At 35.7% G+C, this 21,154-nt stretch overlaps 1 protein-coding gene across 1 annotated transcript in view; it reads right to left on the bottom strand.

Annotated features, from left to right (window-relative positions):
- The window catches only part of HSPC300 (hematopoietic stem/progenitor cell protein 300), a 90,102-nt gene extending 70,272 nt beyond the window's left edge, over positions 1-19,830 (bottom strand). The window contains exon 1 of the mRNA XM_090374768.1: positions 19,489-19,830. Coding sequence (XP_090230894.1) covers positions 19,489-19,609 — 121 coding nt within the window. The 5' untranslated portion in view covers positions 19,610-19,830. The remainder of the gene's footprint in view (positions 1-19,488) is intronic.
- Positions 19,831-21,154: the final 1,324 nt, after the last annotated feature.

The following is a 21,154-nucleotide window of genomic DNA, read 5'->3' as shown; positions in this document are numbered from 1 at the left end:
GAAAATATAAAGAGGAACTGAATGTTGTAACCCAGTTTGGAAGAATTTATCCCAGTTCAACAGATGCAATCCACTTGAGGAGCATGTGACAGTATTTGTAGTCGGTAGCCATTTTCTGTAGGTTGACTCCAAGACGGAGCAGTGCCTGAATTTTTGGTAGTGCCTGGGCAGGTAGGAAATGACTATGCAGTTTCAACCGGTTGTATTTGAGGATTAGTGTGGGGTGTGACCTCAAGGATGGCAGAGGAGTGTACCACTGACAGAAATCCCAGATGTTTGGGGTGTTTATCACTCCTGTGTATATTTTTACTGTAGTCTTTAAACACCTGCTCTCAATTAACTTAGGGAATCTGGGTACATTTAGCTGCATAGCCATGTCAGTTGTTTTCAATTGAAGGAGCTGGCTATGTTTTATTTGTGGGCCATTTCAGAGTCCAGTACTCACACGAGAACACCAGTTTTTGAAGTGAGGGCAACGCAGATGCCCAATTTTCAGCAGCATATAAAATAACCGGATAAACAGTGGTTCGAAGATATCTGGTAGTGGTTATGGCATCGTCGGAATGAAGTAATTGTTGCTTCGCTCTCCAGCACAGGGTGTTAAATCGCTTCCGGAGGTGTTCTGTGTGAACATTAAATTTCAGCTTCGGATCAAAATAAACACCAAGGTCCTTATGACAGGTAACCACTGGGATGAGAGTACCAAAAACTGATGGTTGAATTACTGTTGGTTACTTTTTCAATGAGTAAATCATTATTGCAGATTTTTAAGGATTAAGTTTTAATCCAAACATCTTCAAGTAAGTCGAAAGAGCGGTCAAGTTCTCTGTGATTGAAGAAGTAATTGCGTTGGGTTTGCAGACGGTGGGATTAATGTAAGAAACTTTATATCATTGGCATATATTAGAGCATCATCATGGGGATGCATGAAAGGAATTAGAATGGCTGAGAAATGCTACATAGGTTGACTAACTGTGCACTCTTGTACCTCACATGGTCAATGGGTTGCATTCAGTTTTCATAGGCGTGGTCATAATTCAATGATCACTCAGTGTATGTCTGATAATATGTATGCCACTATCAAGTTTATTATACAAACATGTGTCTACATGGAAGTTCATTAGGAAACTCAAGAAATCTCAGTAATTGTTTTCAATATTCACTGGGTAATTTTTAACACGATACATGTGTTCCCATGTTAAAATACACAATTGCAAGCAAAAAAAAAAAAAAAAAAAGCCATTTTTTTTAATGGAAGTTCAAAATATTTTTGGGGGGGGGGGGAGTTCAATGGTTCAGAAAGTTTTTTTTGCCTACTAATCAACTGCTTTTTTTCAATGGGAAAGTTGTTTGCTCTCCCCACTTTAGTCCAAAAATCTCATCAATATACTTCTTCAAATGAGAGTAAACCAATTTGAAAAAAATAATAATAAAAATATAATAGATGAGAGTGAGAGGACAAGACAGCCAGTTGCACAACAGATAAACAGCTAATGTTCACAACTCCAGCTGGCTTCCGTTTTCTGCTCAAACCGACCAAGCTGGTCTAGATGCTGAGGCTTTTGCAATTACTAATGACCTTGCACAGATTGTTCATTTACCTACAAGAATACCGGACAATCCTAACCATACAGCCAGCACACTTGATCTTTTTCTCACAAACAACCCTTCTAAGTACACGGTTGAAGTGAGTGGTCCTTTTGACACTTCAGATCACAACTTGCTGATTGTCTCTTCTCCAATGGAGTCTTTATCTCATGGCTATTCCCAACCGCTTTTCGTTTGGCATTAAAAGAATGCAAAATGTGATGACCTGTGAGATTTCTTCTCTTCTTTTCCTTGTTCGGATTACTGTTTCAAAACTTCTGATGAAACGTTTGCTCAGATTGTGTCAGTGAAATTATTCTTGTAGGAATGAAATCCTTTATTCCACACTCCACTTTAAAATCTTGTCCTTTATCTAAACCTTGGTTTTCCAATAAATGTGCTAAGGCTGTTCAAGAGAAAAACTTTGCATATTACAATTGGCTTGTTTCCAATTCTTCAGTTTCATTTTCTGCCTACACCAAAGCTTGCAACAATTGTAAAGCAGTTATTAATCAGTCCAAACCAGATTTTGAACAGGCTAAGAGTAGAAAACTTGCTTCTTGCCCTAATGGTAGCAGAGCATTCTGGTCTCTTGCCAAAGCTATTAGCTACAACTTTTGGCCATCTCTGCTTCCAACTCTGTCAAAACCAGATGGTTCTGTTGTCACTTCAGCCAAGGATAAAGCTGACCTGTTGCATCACATTTTTCTTCCAACTCAGGTATTAATGATTTGGTAAAACACCTCCCACCATGCTCCATTTAATGCCTCCTGTGGTCTTCCGTCAAAAGGAAGTCAGAAGGATTTAGACGAATCTTGATGCTAAGAAAGCTCCAGGTCCTGATGGTATTTCTCCACTTGTTCTCAGAACCTGTGCTCCTGAACTTACTCCTGTTCTTTGCAGCCTTTTTTCACTTTCTTATTCCAAAAAGTGTTTTTCCTTCTGCTTGGAACTTTGCTCATATCCAGCCAATTCCTAAAAAGGATGACAAATCCCTCCCATCCAATTATCGTCCGACTGTAATTACTTCTATTCTTTCTAAAGTAATGCAGAAATCAATTAACCACCAACTCTTAAACTACCTAGAAACCTTCTGTCTGATCAACGATTGCCAGTATGGATTTCGTCAGTGTTGATCCACTGGTGATATTCTGGCTTATGTTACCCATTTATGGACAAATTCAATGGAAAAGTTCAGTGAAACATAAGCAGTTGCTCTTGACATCTCGAAGGCTTTCGATCATGTTTGGCATAAAGGCCTTCTAAACAAGCTTCCATCTTATGGTTTGCAAAATGTTTTTTTTTTTGGTTATCCAGTTTTCTCTCTGATCACGCACTGAGGGTGATGGTAGATAGCTCTCAGTCTTTAACTTCTCCACTAATGCTGGTGTGCCCAAAAGTTTCAGTTCTTTCCCCAACTCTTTTCCTTTTGTATATTAATGACCTTCTTCCATTGGCTACAAATCCTATCCATAGTTTTGCCGATGATAGCACATTGCATTCCACTTTCCATTTTGAGAAACCTTGCCCTGCTCAATCAGCTTCAACTTCTCAAATATCCGCTACCACTTCCTTAAATGCCGATCTCCAGGTAATTCTCCATTGGGAAAAGACCAATGTTGTTGATTTTTGACTTTGTTGATTTCAATCCTTCTAAAACTCAGTCTTGTCTTATATCTCACATAAAAGGATTCTTCTGCTCCTATGTTTATCTTTGATGACACCGATTTCTAGGCAAAATGATATAGCTCTTTTAGGAATTACCATGATTTCTAATCTCTCTTGCCACAAGCATATTACAAATATTGTTTCCTCTGCATCTAAAAAATTTGGTTTTCTTTTTCGCTGTTACTTTTCTTCCAAATGTTCACTCTGTACAAATCGCAAATCTGCCCTACCATGGAATATTGTTCCACATCTGGGGCGGTGCTCTCAAAACCTCTTTCAGGCTTCTAGATTCCATTCAGAAGAGGGTGGTTAGGTTAATTAATGACTCATCTGTAACAGAGTCTCTCCACTCGCTGTCTCATCGACGTTCTGTTTCTGCTTCATGCCTTTTCTACAGATACTTCCATGGGCACTGTTCTTCTGAATTGGCTTCTATAATTCTTGCTCTCTCTTTAAAAACAGTCTGAACACGTGCTGCCACAAGCCAACATCCATTTACTGTACAACTTCAAACTCACAGAATCAACTTTTCATCCTCGTTTATTCCTTCAACTGCCGTTTTCTGGAACAACCTTCCTTCATACATATTTCCTGAAAATTACAGTCTACAGAAATTCAAGTCTAAATGTCAAGAATATCTTCTTTCATCTTCTCAACCTCCTACCCAAGCACGGTACCAAGTACTATAGGTTCTAATACCTGTCTTGTTTGGGTCTTTCATAAAAAAAAAAAAAAAAAAAACACCAGTACAGTCAGTTCTGCTATAATGCACATTTTCACAATGTGAATTTGTTCTAACACGATTGATGTATTAGGGAACAATGCGAGTATAACGCGATTTCTGTGTCGGCTCATGCATAGGGCTGCCATCTCTCTAACCTTAAAAAATGAGGGCATTTGGGCAGAAAAATCCAAACTTTTGAGGACACCTTTCCCTATTCTACCAAAACACAGCTTACATTCTCTTACAGTCTTTTCAAAAATGCCTAAGCCTTTAATAACTGTTTATTATGATAGTAGGGTAATAATACAATCACTTGCAAAGTAATAACATGTTAAATATTTTAACTGAATACCTCAAATCCCTTAACTTAACAGAATTCACACTTACCATTCTTATGCGGATTGCTTAATTCGTAAAAAATGATACACAAAAAATTTAATTATGGTATGAATGAAAAAAACACTTTTTTTTTTTTTTCTCTCAGCCTAATTTATTTGCTGTTCTCTACATTTCTTTTATATTTTTGGACTGATGCAATTTTTCTCTGTAAATCTATGTTTTTGGATAAATATGAATGGAAATCTTTACACAGCATGTCACTGAAATTGAATTTTCTAAGCATTACTCCCTTAATTGAATCCACAGTAAACGAATTTCTATCCTTAGACCACTGCATCTCCATCATTGAAAACAGTCTTTCAATAAATGCATTATGTGGTGGTATGGAAAAGAAAAATTGAGCAATTATTAACAGCTCTGTGAAAAACTTCTCACAGTGGCTAAAATAATTAGCCCATCTTACATTACAAGAAACATAAACATCAGTATCCTTAATTTCCGCAACGAATTTTTTTTTTAAATTACAAAACTGATCAAAAGCACTTCACACACACACACACACACACACACACACACACAGACACAGACACACACACACACACACACACACACACACACACACACACACACACACACACACACACACACACACACACCTTTTGTACAAAGGTACCTAACTGTTGAAACCACACTATCCCATTCAAGTGGCTCTCTTAAAGACGTCCACCTGAATGAAGAAACTTCTTCCAGTAGTTTCAACCACATGTCCAAGTATTCAGTGCATGATGAATATAAGTTCTGGATATTTTTTCTGAAAACTGCACATTTCTCTGTATATCCTTCTTGCCTCTTCTCCAACACTTCCTTCATTTTGAGGGAAATTAACTGACATTTACTTCCTTCTGAGAGAATATCCCTTACGGAAGCAAGAGCTTCAATAACTTCTATCAATGAATTGTCATTCCTTTTTATGCTCATTATATGTGAAAGCTGACATTACAGTTCAGCAATGAACAAGAGAAGTTTCACTAAACTCATCTTCAAAGAAAGTTTTAAAATCTTGGAGGGATTTCTTGAGACAAAAAGAAAGACCCCAGGGCTGGCTGGATAAATACTTATAATCCTTTCAACTGCAGGTAATAGATAAAACCAGTGTGTTCTGCTATGATACAGAAGTTTTTTTATAGGTAACCTCTGTAAATTTGCATAATTTTTTTAGGTTTTCAACACGTACAGTGTAGACACTGAAATAATCAAAAACCTTAAGAACAATGGAGTCAACATCTACATCAATTGCATCTGCTCCATGCTGGATACAGTTATGCCACAATAGGAGTGGGCAAGGTAGCCCACTCCTATTAGCGATCGACCAAATAATCTTTGTAAATTTGAAAATACATTATTCCCATTGTATCTCCGCACTCCTCCAAACATGGCGTTACAATTATCTCCACCAAATGCAATATTTTTCTTATCTAGGCCACTTTTACACAAGCTATCATAAACATAGCCAGAAACAGTAGCTGCGGTCTCATCTGACTAGCTATTTAATTCTGTTAGCTTAACCTTTGAGGAACCATTTATCCAGTCAAAACGATGCACAAGAATAGGAAAAATTTTCAGAAATCCATGATTAGTGACATCAGTGGAAACTCCAAAAAACTGTACATTCTGCAAGGACTTAACTTCTTCAAATGGACTGCTAAGACAGAATTAATTATTCAATCTTTGTTTTTGCACAAGATGACCTCCTAGCAATATCTGAATCAGAGCATATCAACTTTAATAATTCTGCTGTACAAGATATCGATTTATAGCTGTGGTGATGCACCACTGTATGAAAGGCAAGGGTTCCTCAGCAACAAACAAACTCTTGCATCAAGCTTTTTAGGGGTGTTTACTGAAAAGTCTGTTACCTTGCTGCAACGTTTTTCGAATCTAATGTTCTTCTTATGTTTCTCTAAATTCATGTGGATATTCAAATCACCTCAACCCTTGTTAGCAAGAGAGATGTAGCTTTCTGGACTGCAAATGAAGCATTCCGCCTCCTCATCTACTCCTCCCTTTCAAAAACCTGGATATTTCATCCTCAAGTCGTCTGTAAACTGCAATTCCTTTTCGGCATAATGGGTATTCCTGAATTTATGTAAATTAAGGAATTATTTTAATTTAAATAGCAGAAATAAAAAATTATTTGAAGTGACTGATTACTTCAACTGATAATTAAGAAATATTGCATACAAAAACTATTCTTACTTGTAAGCAATGCTTTTTTTTTTTTTTTGTAAAAAAATAGGTGCCGGTACTCATTCTTTGCTATCAGGAAAAATTTAAAATTAAAAGGATATGAAAAGTACTCTAATTTTTCCCCCCTGATATTGTTACTTTAGTAGTAATGTTTTTAGAATAAGAACAACAAATTAAGTATATTAACACAGTTTATTAAGCATAAATTTATTATTAAAGTATATAAAAAAAATAAGTAAACTGTGAGTAAAATAAGTAAAAATAATTTCATAATGAAGTTTTTGTAGAATATTCCAAATATTTACTGCCTGCTTAATATTCCAAAGTGGCTGCTTAATATTCCAAATATTAAGCAGCCACGAATCAACATATTTTGCTGGAACTAAGGGGGTCACTGGTGGGTCTACAGTTTTAAGAAACAGTAGTGAAAACAAAAACATTTTCTAATTAAATGTTTTGTTCAGTAAATGTAATTGTGTATTGTACTTAATAAGTCTGCTCGGGTAGCACAGTGGTATCGTCACCGTCCTCCCACACCGAGTGGAAAATACCCGGGTTCGAATCCCGTCGATGACGCAAGGAACTTTAATGGGCTTTTTTCACTCCATGGCTGAGTTAGTCGGTCTCAGGCATAGATAGCAAGGTTTTCCCCCAGAAACTGGGGTTTTTTTCATCCAGCAAAACAACCAAATTGACCAGAAAACACACGCAATTTACAGACAAAATACATATATGGGTGTATATTAGAAACAAGGGGCGACACTAATATAATAATTTGATTTGATTTGAATTTTTACTTAATAAAATTTTTGAATATTTTCAATTTCTTTTACATGCAACAAGATATCGAAAATGTAACACACTAAAGAAATCTTAACTTTTTTTTGAATATGGCCCCTGTATGGGAAAAGGTTGGACACCACTGCAGAAGAAGGTGGGCCAGAGCCCATTGGGAATACACATTAATCTGCTCACTCTTGACCAACGTGACTTCTCCGTATGTGGGGCAGATGGTCGGATAGGTTTTAACAGGTACCACTAAGTTGCAGAATGCCTTTAGCTCTCTTAATTTGCCTAGCAGCACTAATTGCCTGAAGGCGAAAAGCGAAATGGGCGTACCGAGTTAATTCTTTCCTAATCCGTTTGCTATATGAAAATTTCTTCGCTCAACAGAAACTATTATAAATGTAACTTCAAAGGGGAATTCAAAATAATTAAACAGAGGTCCAACTGAGTAATTTAGAATTATAAAAATGGCTATACAGTTTTATATAGAAAAAAATCTTAATAGACAGTAAAAAATGCAAATTTAGTTAAATCATTTTAGGCTTATTTGAATAGTAGGTAAACATGTGAAAAAAAATTTACAGAATATTACAAATTTCGAAGTGTACAGAATCCAAATGTCACACATCACTGTTAATAAAGGTGTCAGTACGCCGTACCATCCCAAAAAAAGCACTGCTTGTAAGTAAACACGACTAATTGAAGCTGGACGAATCAAATCATTGTTTATACACAGATAAACAATAATTTGAAGAAAAAGTGAGATCTCTTAATTAAAAAAACATGGAATCATTATTTTAATTTAGAAAAAATTCACTTAATTAGAATGAATTTCAGGTAAAATAAATAACGAGAGAAAATTTATTTTGAATTGTCTACTCACCAAGAATGTAAAAGAGAATAAAAATGGAGTGAAAAAGTCAAACTGCATGAACAAAATGTCATCAACTCCAAACGCATGATAAACTCCTCAATGTTAAATGATAAACTACTCAATCTGTGCTGTTTACAGTCGGAAGTGGAGTTCTTGGAATTACTTCCGCAAAACTGATTAGTGCACGCCTTACTAATTTTACCAATGATAAGAATCAGGAGATTTTCAAATTTCAAGAGCCAAAATTCTGGATATTTTTCAAAATTTTAGAAATTCCTCCCAGACAGTCCATGATAAATAAAAATTGAGGACGGATGGCAGCCCTACTCATGTATGATTTCATCTGCGAGTAACACCAGGTGAATGCAAAACGCAGCCCCAAGCTTGAACGTAGTGAACTGCGCACCAATGCATACAAGGTTATAAAGCTTAAAAAATGTTAAACGTCAAACGTGTGACAACCATATTTCCCAGTTGTATTGGTCGGGAAGACAATACAACTACAGTAAATACAACTACCCATCATTCACTGTATTCACAAGATAACAGGTGACATTGTAGGCCAACTCATGGTCTCAGGAACTCATATTTTTCTGTTCAAACAGAAATTCTGTGAGGCGGGACAGCGTAAGCAGAGGAGCACATTTCTGGAGGTCAGGTCACTACCATAAAACAGTAAAAACAATTTGCAGTCCCCAGTTCATTGGGCTTTTCTGTTAGTGCAATCTGATTATAAATGGGTAGTAAACTCGATCTTACTGCATTTGCGATAATACTGGTAGCTGGAATTCTGTGGGTTTTTACATTATTATGGTGAAATGTGTTTCCCCTTCCATGAAATCTCCAATCATATTAAAAAACTAAATAAACTAAATAAATTTTCAGAATCTTCTCTTCATTCCAATTTTTTAAGCTTCGTAAACTTTGTCACTCCATATCTCACTTGTGCAGTTTGTGTGCCATGTTCGTCATTATTGATTGCTTATCTTTTTTACTGTTTTAAATTTGCAGTAAAAAAAAAAAAAAAAAAATCAGTGACCAAAAATATCAATTAGTATGCATATATTACACTATTAAGCTATGTAGGTAAGCGTACGTAGTCTCCAACCAATACAAGGTATTTTGTCAAGATTTACTATATTTACTGTAATATTTATTTATTTATTAGAAATTTAAGATGTTTAAACCTGTATTAGCAATTTTATTGGGTTAACTTTTTTTTTTACTGTTTTACTTACCAAACTGAACCTTTTTTTTTTTTTTTTTTGAGTGCTCTGCCCCTATTCCTATTTTTCCCATAAGCCCTGTTGTTTTTAATGGGTGAAATGCTATTATGTGGAGATTTTTAGGAACGCATGTACCATTAAAGCAGAACTGACTATACTAAAGAACAAACGTTGCATATGAATTGGTTTCATTTTTTTCTTAAAATAAAATCATTTCACATTCATTTCAGATGTACACAAATGATGTTTCTAGACTAGCCTAAACCAAGGATGGGGAATAACTACCCAACTAAGGGAAAAAAAAAAAAAATCAGTCAATCAGGCAAATTTAGAAATGGCAAAATCTAAGCAGTGATACACAGTCCAAATTCAATATCACACAAGATTTTATCAACTTATTTCATTATTTTATTAGCTGTTGTTATATTGTTGTTATTTGGTTTTTAGGAGCATTAGCAACTAAGGCCATATTGCTCCAGGGATATGCGGTGGTCATTTCCTGACCTCTCCGCATCCTCCGTATTTGGTGGTCACGGGCTCGAACCCCTGTCTGATCAAGAAGCATGTGCTACGCACTGCTGCTCCTGCCTACCTGGCTACGGAGGCACCAATTTTATTAGCACTAGAGCTTTTTGCTCATACTCGTTTTGCATATTTCTCTGTAGAAGTGTGTGTGTGTGTGTGTGTGTGTGTGTGTGTGTGTGTGTGTGTGTGTGTGTGTGTGTTCAATTTGCATATTTAGGATAAAAAAAAAAGCCGAAATAACACAGGAAAACCCTGCTCCATCTCAATATGACTAACTACAACATCAATGAAAGAGGACTTTGGCAATTGCTCCAATCAGTGGGATGAACACAATCTCAATATAGGAGCGAGACAGCAATATAAAGTGTCAACTTTACTGGCACTAAAGACTGATCCACTATGCAGGGATACTCAAACAGAAGCTCAGACATCCGTAGTGTATAATGTTGTCAATTGCATGTGTTCTCTGGTCAGTTTTCTTGTTTGCTGAACAAAAAATAAAACCTAGGTTCCAAGGAGGGAAAAACTATGCTGTTCCTGTTGATACTGATTAAACTCACCCACAGTGTTAAAAAGCAATTAGGGTTTTTTCACTTCAATTATCCAGACCATTTTGGCCTGTATGTGATTATGACCACTCTGCTTCAGCAAGGGAACCTGACTGTTGATATAAAAATTCTGTAATCCACACACCATCCAGCCATATTTTACCCTATCCTCCTTAGCCCCATCCACGTATCTGTTCTTCCTACCTTCCCACCCACTATTTATATGTGGTGTCTTTTAATTGAAGTGCCCTGTACATAATTTTATATAAGTGTTTATAAGTGCATATTTTTTTTATATAAGTGTTTAACTTGTCAATAATCCAAAAAACATCATATATGAGGTTTGACACTCTGGGAAATAACAAGGGTGATTTATTGATGGAAAAGCTAGATGCAGTGGAGGCAAAAATCAGCTTAAAGAATTGTATAATTGACAGGTGCTCATCTTACTTTTTATTTTCTTTATATAATTTTTCGTAAGGTAATACAGTAGCTTTGGATTTTTCAGCCCACAAAACATGTAAATCGGTGTGTGAATACACTTGCTCTGATATACAGTGGAATCTCTCGTTAATACAAAGTTCAAGGGAACTAAATTTTTAAGTTTTGTAATAACAAGGTTTGTGGTAACGAGGTCCCTCAAAAGTGTCAAAATTTTACAGTTTTCTTTTTTTTTTTTGGTACATATTGTATATCTAAGAATAATAATAACTAATAATAATATCAAAAATAAATTAATAAAATAGAATAAAATGAAAACAAAAGCCTTGTCTAACAATACAGTAATAGGAATAACATATTTTTTAAAGATTTTATTTTATTTGTAAGATAAACTAAGAGAAAAGCAATATTAATGGAAATGAAAATATTACAGTATATATTTTGATATATACAATATTTTAGTGTCACAGTAAAAAGAATTACAATCTTTAATATAAAAGGAGACATACAAACCATTAACTTTTTAATAAATTAATCTAATTTAAAGAAAGAAACCAATGTTTTTGATCAGTTTTTGTCCTATATGCATTTTTAACTACAGCACAGATGTTATCAAATGCAATAGTTGTTTCTTTATCAACGTTACTGCAGGCCAACACATACTCTATTATGTTCAATGCATTTTGGGCATCTTTTTTAAAATGGCAGTACGCATGCTTCTTCACTTTCGCTGTCAACAAAAACATCATTTTGTTTGGTACCCAGCAGCTCTTCTGCTGTTGGCATTGCAATGGTAGCAACTTCATCATCCACCTTCACAAACTCTTCAAATTTGCTTACAAAATCCATATACTCCTTCAAGTTCCTCCATTCCTCACTGTTGCTATCACATTTGTCTGCTGGACCATGTTTTTCAATGATGTTCTCTCCGAAGCCACTCTTTCTGAAGCAGTTGATTATTACACTTTATGTAATACTTTCCCAAGCAATAACAAGATATGGATAGCATCCAAGACATTCCAATTTGGCTGCAAATTGTTCCCTCCTTCTATGTTGCTGATCAAGTACCTTATCAAGTGGGCTCTATATGCTCTCTTGAGGTTATAAATAATGCTTTGATCCAGTGGTTGCATTAAACTGGTGGTATGGGGGGGGGTAAAAACAACAGCCATATATTTGTCAACTTGTCTCGGCAGAATGTGCTGTATAACGGTCTAGAATCATCAAAATGTTCCTGAATTTTTTTCTGAAGCCATTTTCTGTCCAATTTTGATAACCAAGACTGAAAAATTCTGACCACAAGCCAAGCAGTTCTATTGGCCTCATAATCACAGGGATGTTGGTTAACTGTTTTAAAACATCTTGGCTTGGAAAACATACCAATCACAAGTGGGCATAGTTTTGTACTGCCATCTGAATTGTAACATAACAGAACAGTGAGTCTTTGTTTACTTAATTTTCCACCATGACAAGACTCTCCTTGAACAGCAAATGTTTTGTTTGGCAGCAAATTATAAATTAAACCTGTCTCATCAAGATTAAAAAGGCTACAGACACAACCAGTCTGTAGCCTTTTCTTTGTCGACTAATCCAGACTCACCGCAACATTTCATAAAACCAAGTTATTCCTTTCTTTAAATCTTTGGAACCAGACACTGCTGCATTTGAAGTTGCTAATCCCATGTTGCTGAGCTAGATAATTTCCCATTTCTTGCAAAATTGGACCTGATATTGGCAAATTAGATGTTGGTACCACTTAAAGTTTTGTTTCAAGCTCCTTGTGTTTTGAACCACAAATTTGTTTCCTGTTTTTCATTGCTGCTCCAGTGTCACCAGTTCAAGTCTTATTCCGTTTTTCAGTATTGTAAGTAAAGTAGGTAAAGGGATGTTGTATTCGTTTGCAATATCCATTTTGCTTCTTTCCATCCTATCAGCCTCTTGTATAATTTTCAGTTTAATTTAGTTTAATTTACAGGCTTAATTCTGTCCGTCTATGTTTTGTCGCCATAACACTGCTAGATAAAATTTAATATAAACAAATTTTAAATTACTTTAAAGACACAACTTCTGAAAAAGACATGAGCTCAGATAAAATGGCACAAAAAACAGATTGCTGTATACGATAGCAAAAGACTCTTTGAAGTGGGGTAACAATTGCAACTGACCTTATTCCCATGGAGAGCGAGGGAGTGCATGTAAACAACTTAGAAAAACTTTTTATTCTTTTGTTAATTTAACAACACATCCTTCAGAAAGATGTTTTTCAGAGTGCACTTGACATTGTAGCTACCATAAATTGCTTTTGTTTACACAAAACTAATTTCTAAAAAGTCAGTGCCATCCTTCAGTAAGTAGGGAGCCAGGTGGCCGGGGACAATAATCGGATCACTCTGCCAAGATTTGTATTAAACATACAAAATGACAATATTTATTTCTCACGGGATGAAAAAGAACTTTGTAATATGTATTAACCGAATTTTGTAATAAACAAATATATTTACATAGAAAAGCCTATCTTTTCACAGGGGAATGGTATGTGCTTCATATAAACGAGTACTTTGTATAAACCGAGTTTGTATTTACGAGATTTTACTGTAATACACATTAAAACCACATATGATCGATACAGAAAATATTCCCAAAACAAGAACACAATAAACATATCTTTTTTTTTTTTTCCTAGCATTTTTTTCGCAAAGTTAGGAATACGGTAATATTAAGTTGAAAATTTGTACAAGTATATATTCAATAGATATTACTGCATGCGGCCGGTGGGGTGGGGTGGGGTGGGGTGATTGCTGAATTTGCAGAGGTTTGTAATAAACTGTGTATATTAGAATTAACTACTTTATTTGTGTCACTGTATTTTAAGTTGATGGCTACCAATGTATGTGTAATCAATAGTGCCTATGAAACAGTAAAAATACAATTAATTAATATTTTTAAAGATTCATATTAATTTGGCCAATATCTGCTCGTTGACTCATCATTATAAATGGGGGCCCCACTTCATGGGTTTGTTTATGTTTACAGCACGTACACACACTACATATTGTGTGTGTATATGTACACTAGGACCTCTGAGAGGAATTTTATCAGGGGGTACAAAGTTTCTTTTGGGCCCCCTTCCCTTCACCATTAGTCAACCTGTTTTTATCCACTACGGTTTTATGCCATGAGCTGTAGCCTGCAAGGCTAAAAAGGGTATGGAAGATGAGATGAGGTGGAATGGAACGCTCTGTTGATTTTCTGCATTTGGGGCCTTATGCTCCTATACTCCCTCCATGATAAATATAAATAAAATTAAATTACATTAAAGAGGATCAGAGAGAAGAAAGCACATTTGATTTGAACATCTTTGTTTATGCTACGATATAGATAAGGAGAAAGAATTCACATTGAAACATCCTTTTATATTGCAATGCAGATCAGATCATCAGATGACATAATTATCAGGAAAAAGTAAAAAAGTAGATAGGCTTAGTATTTACTTTTAAAAAAGAGCTTTCCTGACCTTTTTTTGTGAAAAATTTTGAATCACAGCAAGAAAATTAATTGTTCTGGCAATGTTTGATTCAATACTTAGCCTGGCCAAATCCACAAGACGTTGCTGAAACATTGTAGACTTTAAATAATTCTTAATCAGCTTGTGTTTACTAAATGACCTCTCTGCAGAAGCTACTGTTGCTAGAATTGTTAATAGTATTCTTAAGCTAACACAAACATTTGGAAACAGGTCACCAAGTCTGTACTCTGTTAACAAATTCAACAGATCTAATGGCTTTAACTGTGCATTTACAAAATTTGCTTTTTGTACTCAGGGTAAATGTTGTGTTTCTTTTACAAAATCATCACCGTTAAGGTCAGCAGGATATTGCTCTGATAAGGATAAAGCTTTTCTCTCCACATCACTCTCAAACATTGTGAGATATTCCCACAAGAAATCAAATTTTTTTGCCAGCTATTTAACAGCACTGAAGCAGACAGTTAATCCTGCTAAAACATTGTCTACCAAAACGTAAAACACACTTTCTGAAGTAGGCCTTTTCTGACGTATAATCTGTATCATTCATTTCCTCCAAGTTAGCATCAGGTGTGCTGTCATCATGTGGCCTTGCCCTCTTGCACCTAACTCCATCACATCTACAGGAGAGTTTTATTTCTATCTTTAGGTTTGACACGACCAATTTGGCTTCATTTCACATGCATTTCCAGTTGTTTCGAAGTTTTTTCAGATCTGTGAGGAGAGTTTCTGTTTGCTACTTCAATATCCAGTGTGGCATCTCTAGCTTGGATGACAAGATCATCCAAGCTAGAGATGCCACACAGCTGACATTAACACACAGGCAAAAGATGTCACATATAATAAAACTCCATGGACTTCATTTCTTGTTTTGGCTGTCAAATTTAGTTCTAGGAGGTCTTCCAGTGCTAATTTAATGCCAGGCAAGTAAGCTGCAAAAGGCTTTACACATTCAACACGATCTGACCATCTTGTTTCAGACATACCATGAAGAGAACCACCAATATGGTTTCGTAGTGATTCCCACTGCTTAGGACTGGAACTGAACAGGTGGTACACAGTTTGAATTGTTCCAAAAAAGGTTATTGCTTCAGGTGTGCATTCAGCAGCATCATTTCCACATAAGTTGAGTGTGTGACAACAGCAAGGTGAAAAAATTGCTGTTGAGCATTGTTCTTGTATTTTTGCTTGTGTGCCATTGTATTTTCCAGCCATATTTGTCCCATTATCATAGGTTTGAGCTCTACAATCACTGAGAGGTACATGTTCTTTCAATGTATCAGTTATCAACTGAGCAATTTCTTCCCCTCTTTTGCTACAATCTGCAAACTTGAGAAATCTTTCTTGAATCTCATACTGTGTTTCTTTTAAAAGTACGTATCTCAAAAGAAACGTTGTTTGTTCAATATGGTAGGAATCTGGGGTGGCATCTACTATTATTGCAAAGTACTTTGCAGATTGCCTCTCCAGAAAAATGTGCTGACCACAAGATTTGAGCATTCTGCAATAAATTCCTTTTGTGAGTCAGGGAACAGATAATGAACTTGAAGCCACTCACTCCTTTTCTGTAACTCCTCTACACTTAGCACATGTTCCCGATTGTTTGTGTTTGTTTGTTATTTGGTTTTTAGGAGCATTAGCAACTAAGGCCATATTGCTCCGGGGATATGCGGTGGTCATTCCCTGACCTTTCCGCATCATCCGTATTTGGTGGTCACGGGCTCGAACCCCGGTCTAATCAAGAAGCGTGTGCTATGCAATGCTGCTCCTGTCCACCTGGCTACGAAGGTGCCACATGTTCCTGAAGGATGGAGTCCCACCTGGAGAGCAGTTCAATGAGTCCTAAAAAGTGTCCATTGTTTGAATCACCAATTCGATGGGATGAACCAGTAAATGCCAGACCACATTTTCCCAAGAAGAGTACAACATCGATGATGCGCTTTAAAAGATTGTACCATTTCACAGCTTCAGTTTCGATTGATGCTTCTAAAATGGTGTCAACTGCTGTCCCAGACAGCAGGTGCCTTTCTAGTTCTCACCAAGCTAGGTAACATTCTCTGTAACTATTGCCTTTTCCATGTTTTGGGATCCTGTAAGAAAGTTTCCGCCACTTCTCATTAAAATCCCAGCCTTCAGCAGATACAAGTGCAGATTTAGACGCAGAAGTACTAGTGTTTGAGACTTTTGACTGCCTTGTGCCAAAATAATCGACATGGAAGACAATATAATACTTCTTTCTGTTGACGTCAGAAAAGCCAGTTTCTTACATGTAGTTCTTCATTGGTGCTTTTGAAATTTCAGTATGCTTTCTGGGAAAACTTGATTGCAGGTATCTTTTGGGAATGTTTTAGGCAGAGGGATGTGACCATTCGTAACATACTTTTCTATTTCCTTTTGAGATGGAAACTCGGTTGTGATACATCCAATATCAAAGCTTACATTATGATTATTCCTCTTGTTTTCCAAATTCGCTTCCACATGCATCTGTATGTCTGTTTCTCTCAGTTTTCCATTTTCATCAAAATCCCGTACATGATTACCCAAATCAACTGCTCCTTGTTTGGGGATGAGGTTTCCAACAGTTTCTTCTTGTAAAATTCTATAAGTGAGTTGAATGAAAAATTTTTTGAAGCAACACTTAGTCCAAATTTAAAGAGCGTTTGTTGACCCCTTTTTTCATTATTCTCTCATTCTTTCTCATCTTTTCTTTTCTGGGCTCCTGATTTGTGAGAATACATTTTAGAGAGATGATTTAGAATTTATACTTTTAAATCTGAAAAAAGGAAAAAAAATTGACAAGACAAAAAATATTATACACTAATAATTTAGTAGCAGTAGTAGAAGTAGTGGTAGCAGCAGACTAGTATTAATAGTAGTACTAATAGTAATACTGCTATAATTAACATTATGTACATTGTCATTTAAGAGAACATGCTATTACAGCTAAGTTCAAGCAATGTCAACATCCACTAGCCAACGATAAAAGCCATTCCGATTTTTAATATATACAATATACACTTCACCTTTTCATGATTCATGTACAAATTGCATACCTACTTAACTTTCTTTGTAGCATAAAATCATTGGCTTATCAGAACGTACAATATGTGATGCCTGATCTTTTGAATAGGCTTAGCCAAGCTGGCGATCATAGTTATCATTAGGCAACAAAAGTTCTATAGATAAGCTAAGAACTGTTGCAATACCATGTAATATTGGTTACAGCTAATACTTTGGCTCCCTGGCCCAGGTACGACATACTCCCTGCACCCCCTATCATAGGCCCTGATGTACACACACACATTATGTAGTGTCTTTTGTATTGCATTGTTATTCTCCATTTGCACAACTTCATACCTACACAAATAAGACTGTTGTTGCCTAAGTCTAGGGTTACCAGATGTCCTCGTTTCCGAGGGCATGTCCTAGTTTTTAGGGTGTCTTCAGACATCCTTCCAGATTTTCCACTTGCATCCTAATTTTTTGTAATTTAAAAAATCACCTCATCATAAAATGAATTTCCATTAAATATTCTGTGCGTCACACCTTCGGTCAATACAACAGAATAAATAAAAACAATGTGCTGGTTACATTGAGTGGACTGTATTATCCCAAAATTACACAAGTGGACTGCATCATCATCATTTGTCTAATTGAAAATCGATAATAATAGATTGTAATCTGCTGTCAATTTATAACAGTAGATTAAATCTACTGTTATAAATTTGTCAAATAATTATTTTACAAATTTATGAATTTTACAGAATTTGTTTCTGAGAAAAAGAAAGATGATAATTGGCAAAACTTATTAGCCCATAGAAGTGGGCTGAATATATGCCAGAGTCCCGAGGTATGTTCCAAGCTTTTAAACACTGTTCAATATACATTTTATATTTTTGTCCACAACGGGAACCAAAGCATGCATTTTCGTTAATTAGCAATCAATGAGCAACATTATAAAATAAAATGGAAACAAATACTGTGAATAGTATCTTGTTGGTTACTTATAATTTGAAAATGTATTGTAAAATTTATTACTCCTTACTGAAAATGATTGGCAGTAACGATAAATATGTATTGTATTTTTTAATAATAAAAATAATTTTTAAAATGTCCTCATTTTTAAAACTAAAAATGTCCTAGTTTTTTCCTATTTTGTCCTAGCTTTTGAATTCTAGATCTAGTAACCCAACCTAAGCCCAATGTCTCCTAGGAATTTTTTTTTTTTTTAACTCAATTAATCCACACAGCAATGTCAGATTTAAATAGTCTAGGGCTCTAGGCACAGCTAAGAAACTGTCATGCAGTTTCAAGGTGGTAGATGACTTTCATCAACCGGTGAAATACCACCACTTTGCTTATTGGAGGCTTGAAGTGGTGAAACCCATGTTTAGTCTCTAGAGCAAAGTTTCCGGCACCCCCCTCCCCTATACTTCTCCTTCAACCCATGCACGGTACTAAGTACTATAGGTTTTATACCTTTCGTGCTTGGGGTTTTCATAAAAAAAAAAAAAGCTAGATCAGTAATTTTGAGGTCGAAAGCTGGGTTTGTATAAATTTTATCGAGCGCTGAACTGTTCACTAATCTCATTTATTTTAAAGATGACCTGGGTAAATCCAACCTTACTACTGAATGGATTTTCACTAATGGCGATTTTTCTGAATTAGTTTGATTTGATTTCTGTTTTTACGGCACAAGGGCGACTAAGGCCTCTGAATTAGTATGGCAGTTCTCATGATACTGCGCTTCACTTGAAAATTCTCGAGTCAACAACTAGGCTAGCACCTGCAAATGTGTTTTATCTCCCAAAGTCCTTCCCGCCTCTCATACGGATATTTAGTCTACGTTCAGCAAATGCATAAACTCACTCCTAAATTCGCATTTTCAACTATAACATCGGGGCACGTCTGCAGGCCAAAACATTTCCTTGTTATACCCCCAATCAAGATTGATAGGTACTAGAAATTAAAAATAAAATTGTTACTTATCTTTCTCTTACCAAATGAATTTAAGAAGTCTGCTATCTTCTTTATACTTGCTGTTATGATTTCTATATATTCTCTATTGGCCCAATCCTGTTGAATTTGTTTTTGAATGGCCTCTCTCTCGGTAGACGCCATTTTAAATTTATAACTAAGCCGCAGCAGAATACAAAATAAAAAAATAAAAAAAAATATTTTCTTTACAAATTATAGGTAAGACTGATAAAAAGTTCGCAGAGACTCGTGGATTTGGACTTTACACATCATGTCAGTTGTTTGGTCACCACTTACAACCACGATTTACTCCTACAAGACCAAAAACGCAGCCACCTTTAAATTACGTAACGAGTCAGACCAAACGAAATATCATGGCGGAATTTGCAACAGCCGTCAGAAACCTCAAAAATCTCAATTTAGACTTATTTAGGAAGGAACTTACAACCGTTAATTGAAAAAGAAATAAAAATACACTAATTTCCAAACTTAATAATAAAATAAACCTTTATCCTACAAAAACGATATGGATTATAAGACAATATACATATCAATTAGGATCAATGGTCAGAGAGGACAAGAGCTTCCGAGAACGCTGATCGGGTTGGTCACACACCTTGGTAATGTATGTTGTATATATTATCGCAGATTAGTAAGAATTTTTCACAGATTAGTAAGAATCAGTGGCGTAGCTACCATGTAGGCAGGCAAGGCAATTTCCTCCGGGCCCGGCGTCTTTGGCTGTCTCCTCTTTTTGTAATTTTCATTAATTAAGTAGTGGTCCGAACATGTTCTTTGCCCGAAAAAGGGTAGCTATGCTACTGGTAAGAATTCCTACTAATATGTGGCAATGCACATAATTGACTATTAAAAATAAAATGTTATTAACGAGTGTTCCATTTGTAAAATTCCAAATTCAACCTGTCCCCTAAATTAAAACACATAACAGACAAGAATTATAAACAGCACTTAAAGAATTATAGAACCGAATAATATATATATATTAGGGCCACCCATCCATAAAAAGAGGTAACTGTCTGAATAGTCAGGCTATAATGGAATACTCCATACAGGTTTGGACACCTGTATGGAGTATTCCATACAGGTTTGGACACCATTTTAGGAAGGATATAGATCTTTTAGAAAGGGTGCACAAACGAATAACAAAAATTAGTTGGAAGCACAATAGAATATTCTTATCAAGGTAGACTGAAGTTCTATAAATTACAGTATCTGGAAACTAGGGATATGGGACGACCCAAATGAAGCTTTAAAGGCTATAAATAAACTGAATAAACTTCCACCTAGCATTGTGAAGTTGAGTAGTTCGAATAAATTTAAGGAAGATTTGGAGAAATTATTGGAAGCATGGGCAAATATGTTTTATTTGTTTTGTCTGGAACTCATTAAGCCTTGCATAAAAGTAGTAATACTAAGAGATTAAATATGAGAAGGTTTTGGCTGGAGGTTGAAAAGGTTGTTATTGTTAGAAGATAATGAAAAGAGTCGGTCAGCTGAATATGGCTTCATTGAGGACAGATCTTCTATATGTAGTATTGTGCATTTGTCATAAATGATTATATAAGTGATTAAATAGATAGAAACTGTACTATCGAACTTAAAACTTTTGCTTTTGCTGGTGCCTGGTGAAATACTTGGAAGCAGGCTCTCATTTCACTATGGGGTGGT

Source organism: Mastigoproctus giganteus, chromosome 1, assembly GCF_048544385.1.
Source record: "Mastigoproctus giganteus isolate SK-2022 chromosome 1, ASM4854438v1, whole genome shotgun sequence".
Lineage (NCBI taxonomy): Eukaryota > Metazoa > Arthropoda > Arachnida > Uropygi > Thelyphonidae > Mastigoproctus > Mastigoproctus giganteus.
Note: the sequence above shows the minus strand (reverse complement) of the source record. Positions and strands in the feature narration are given on the sequence as shown.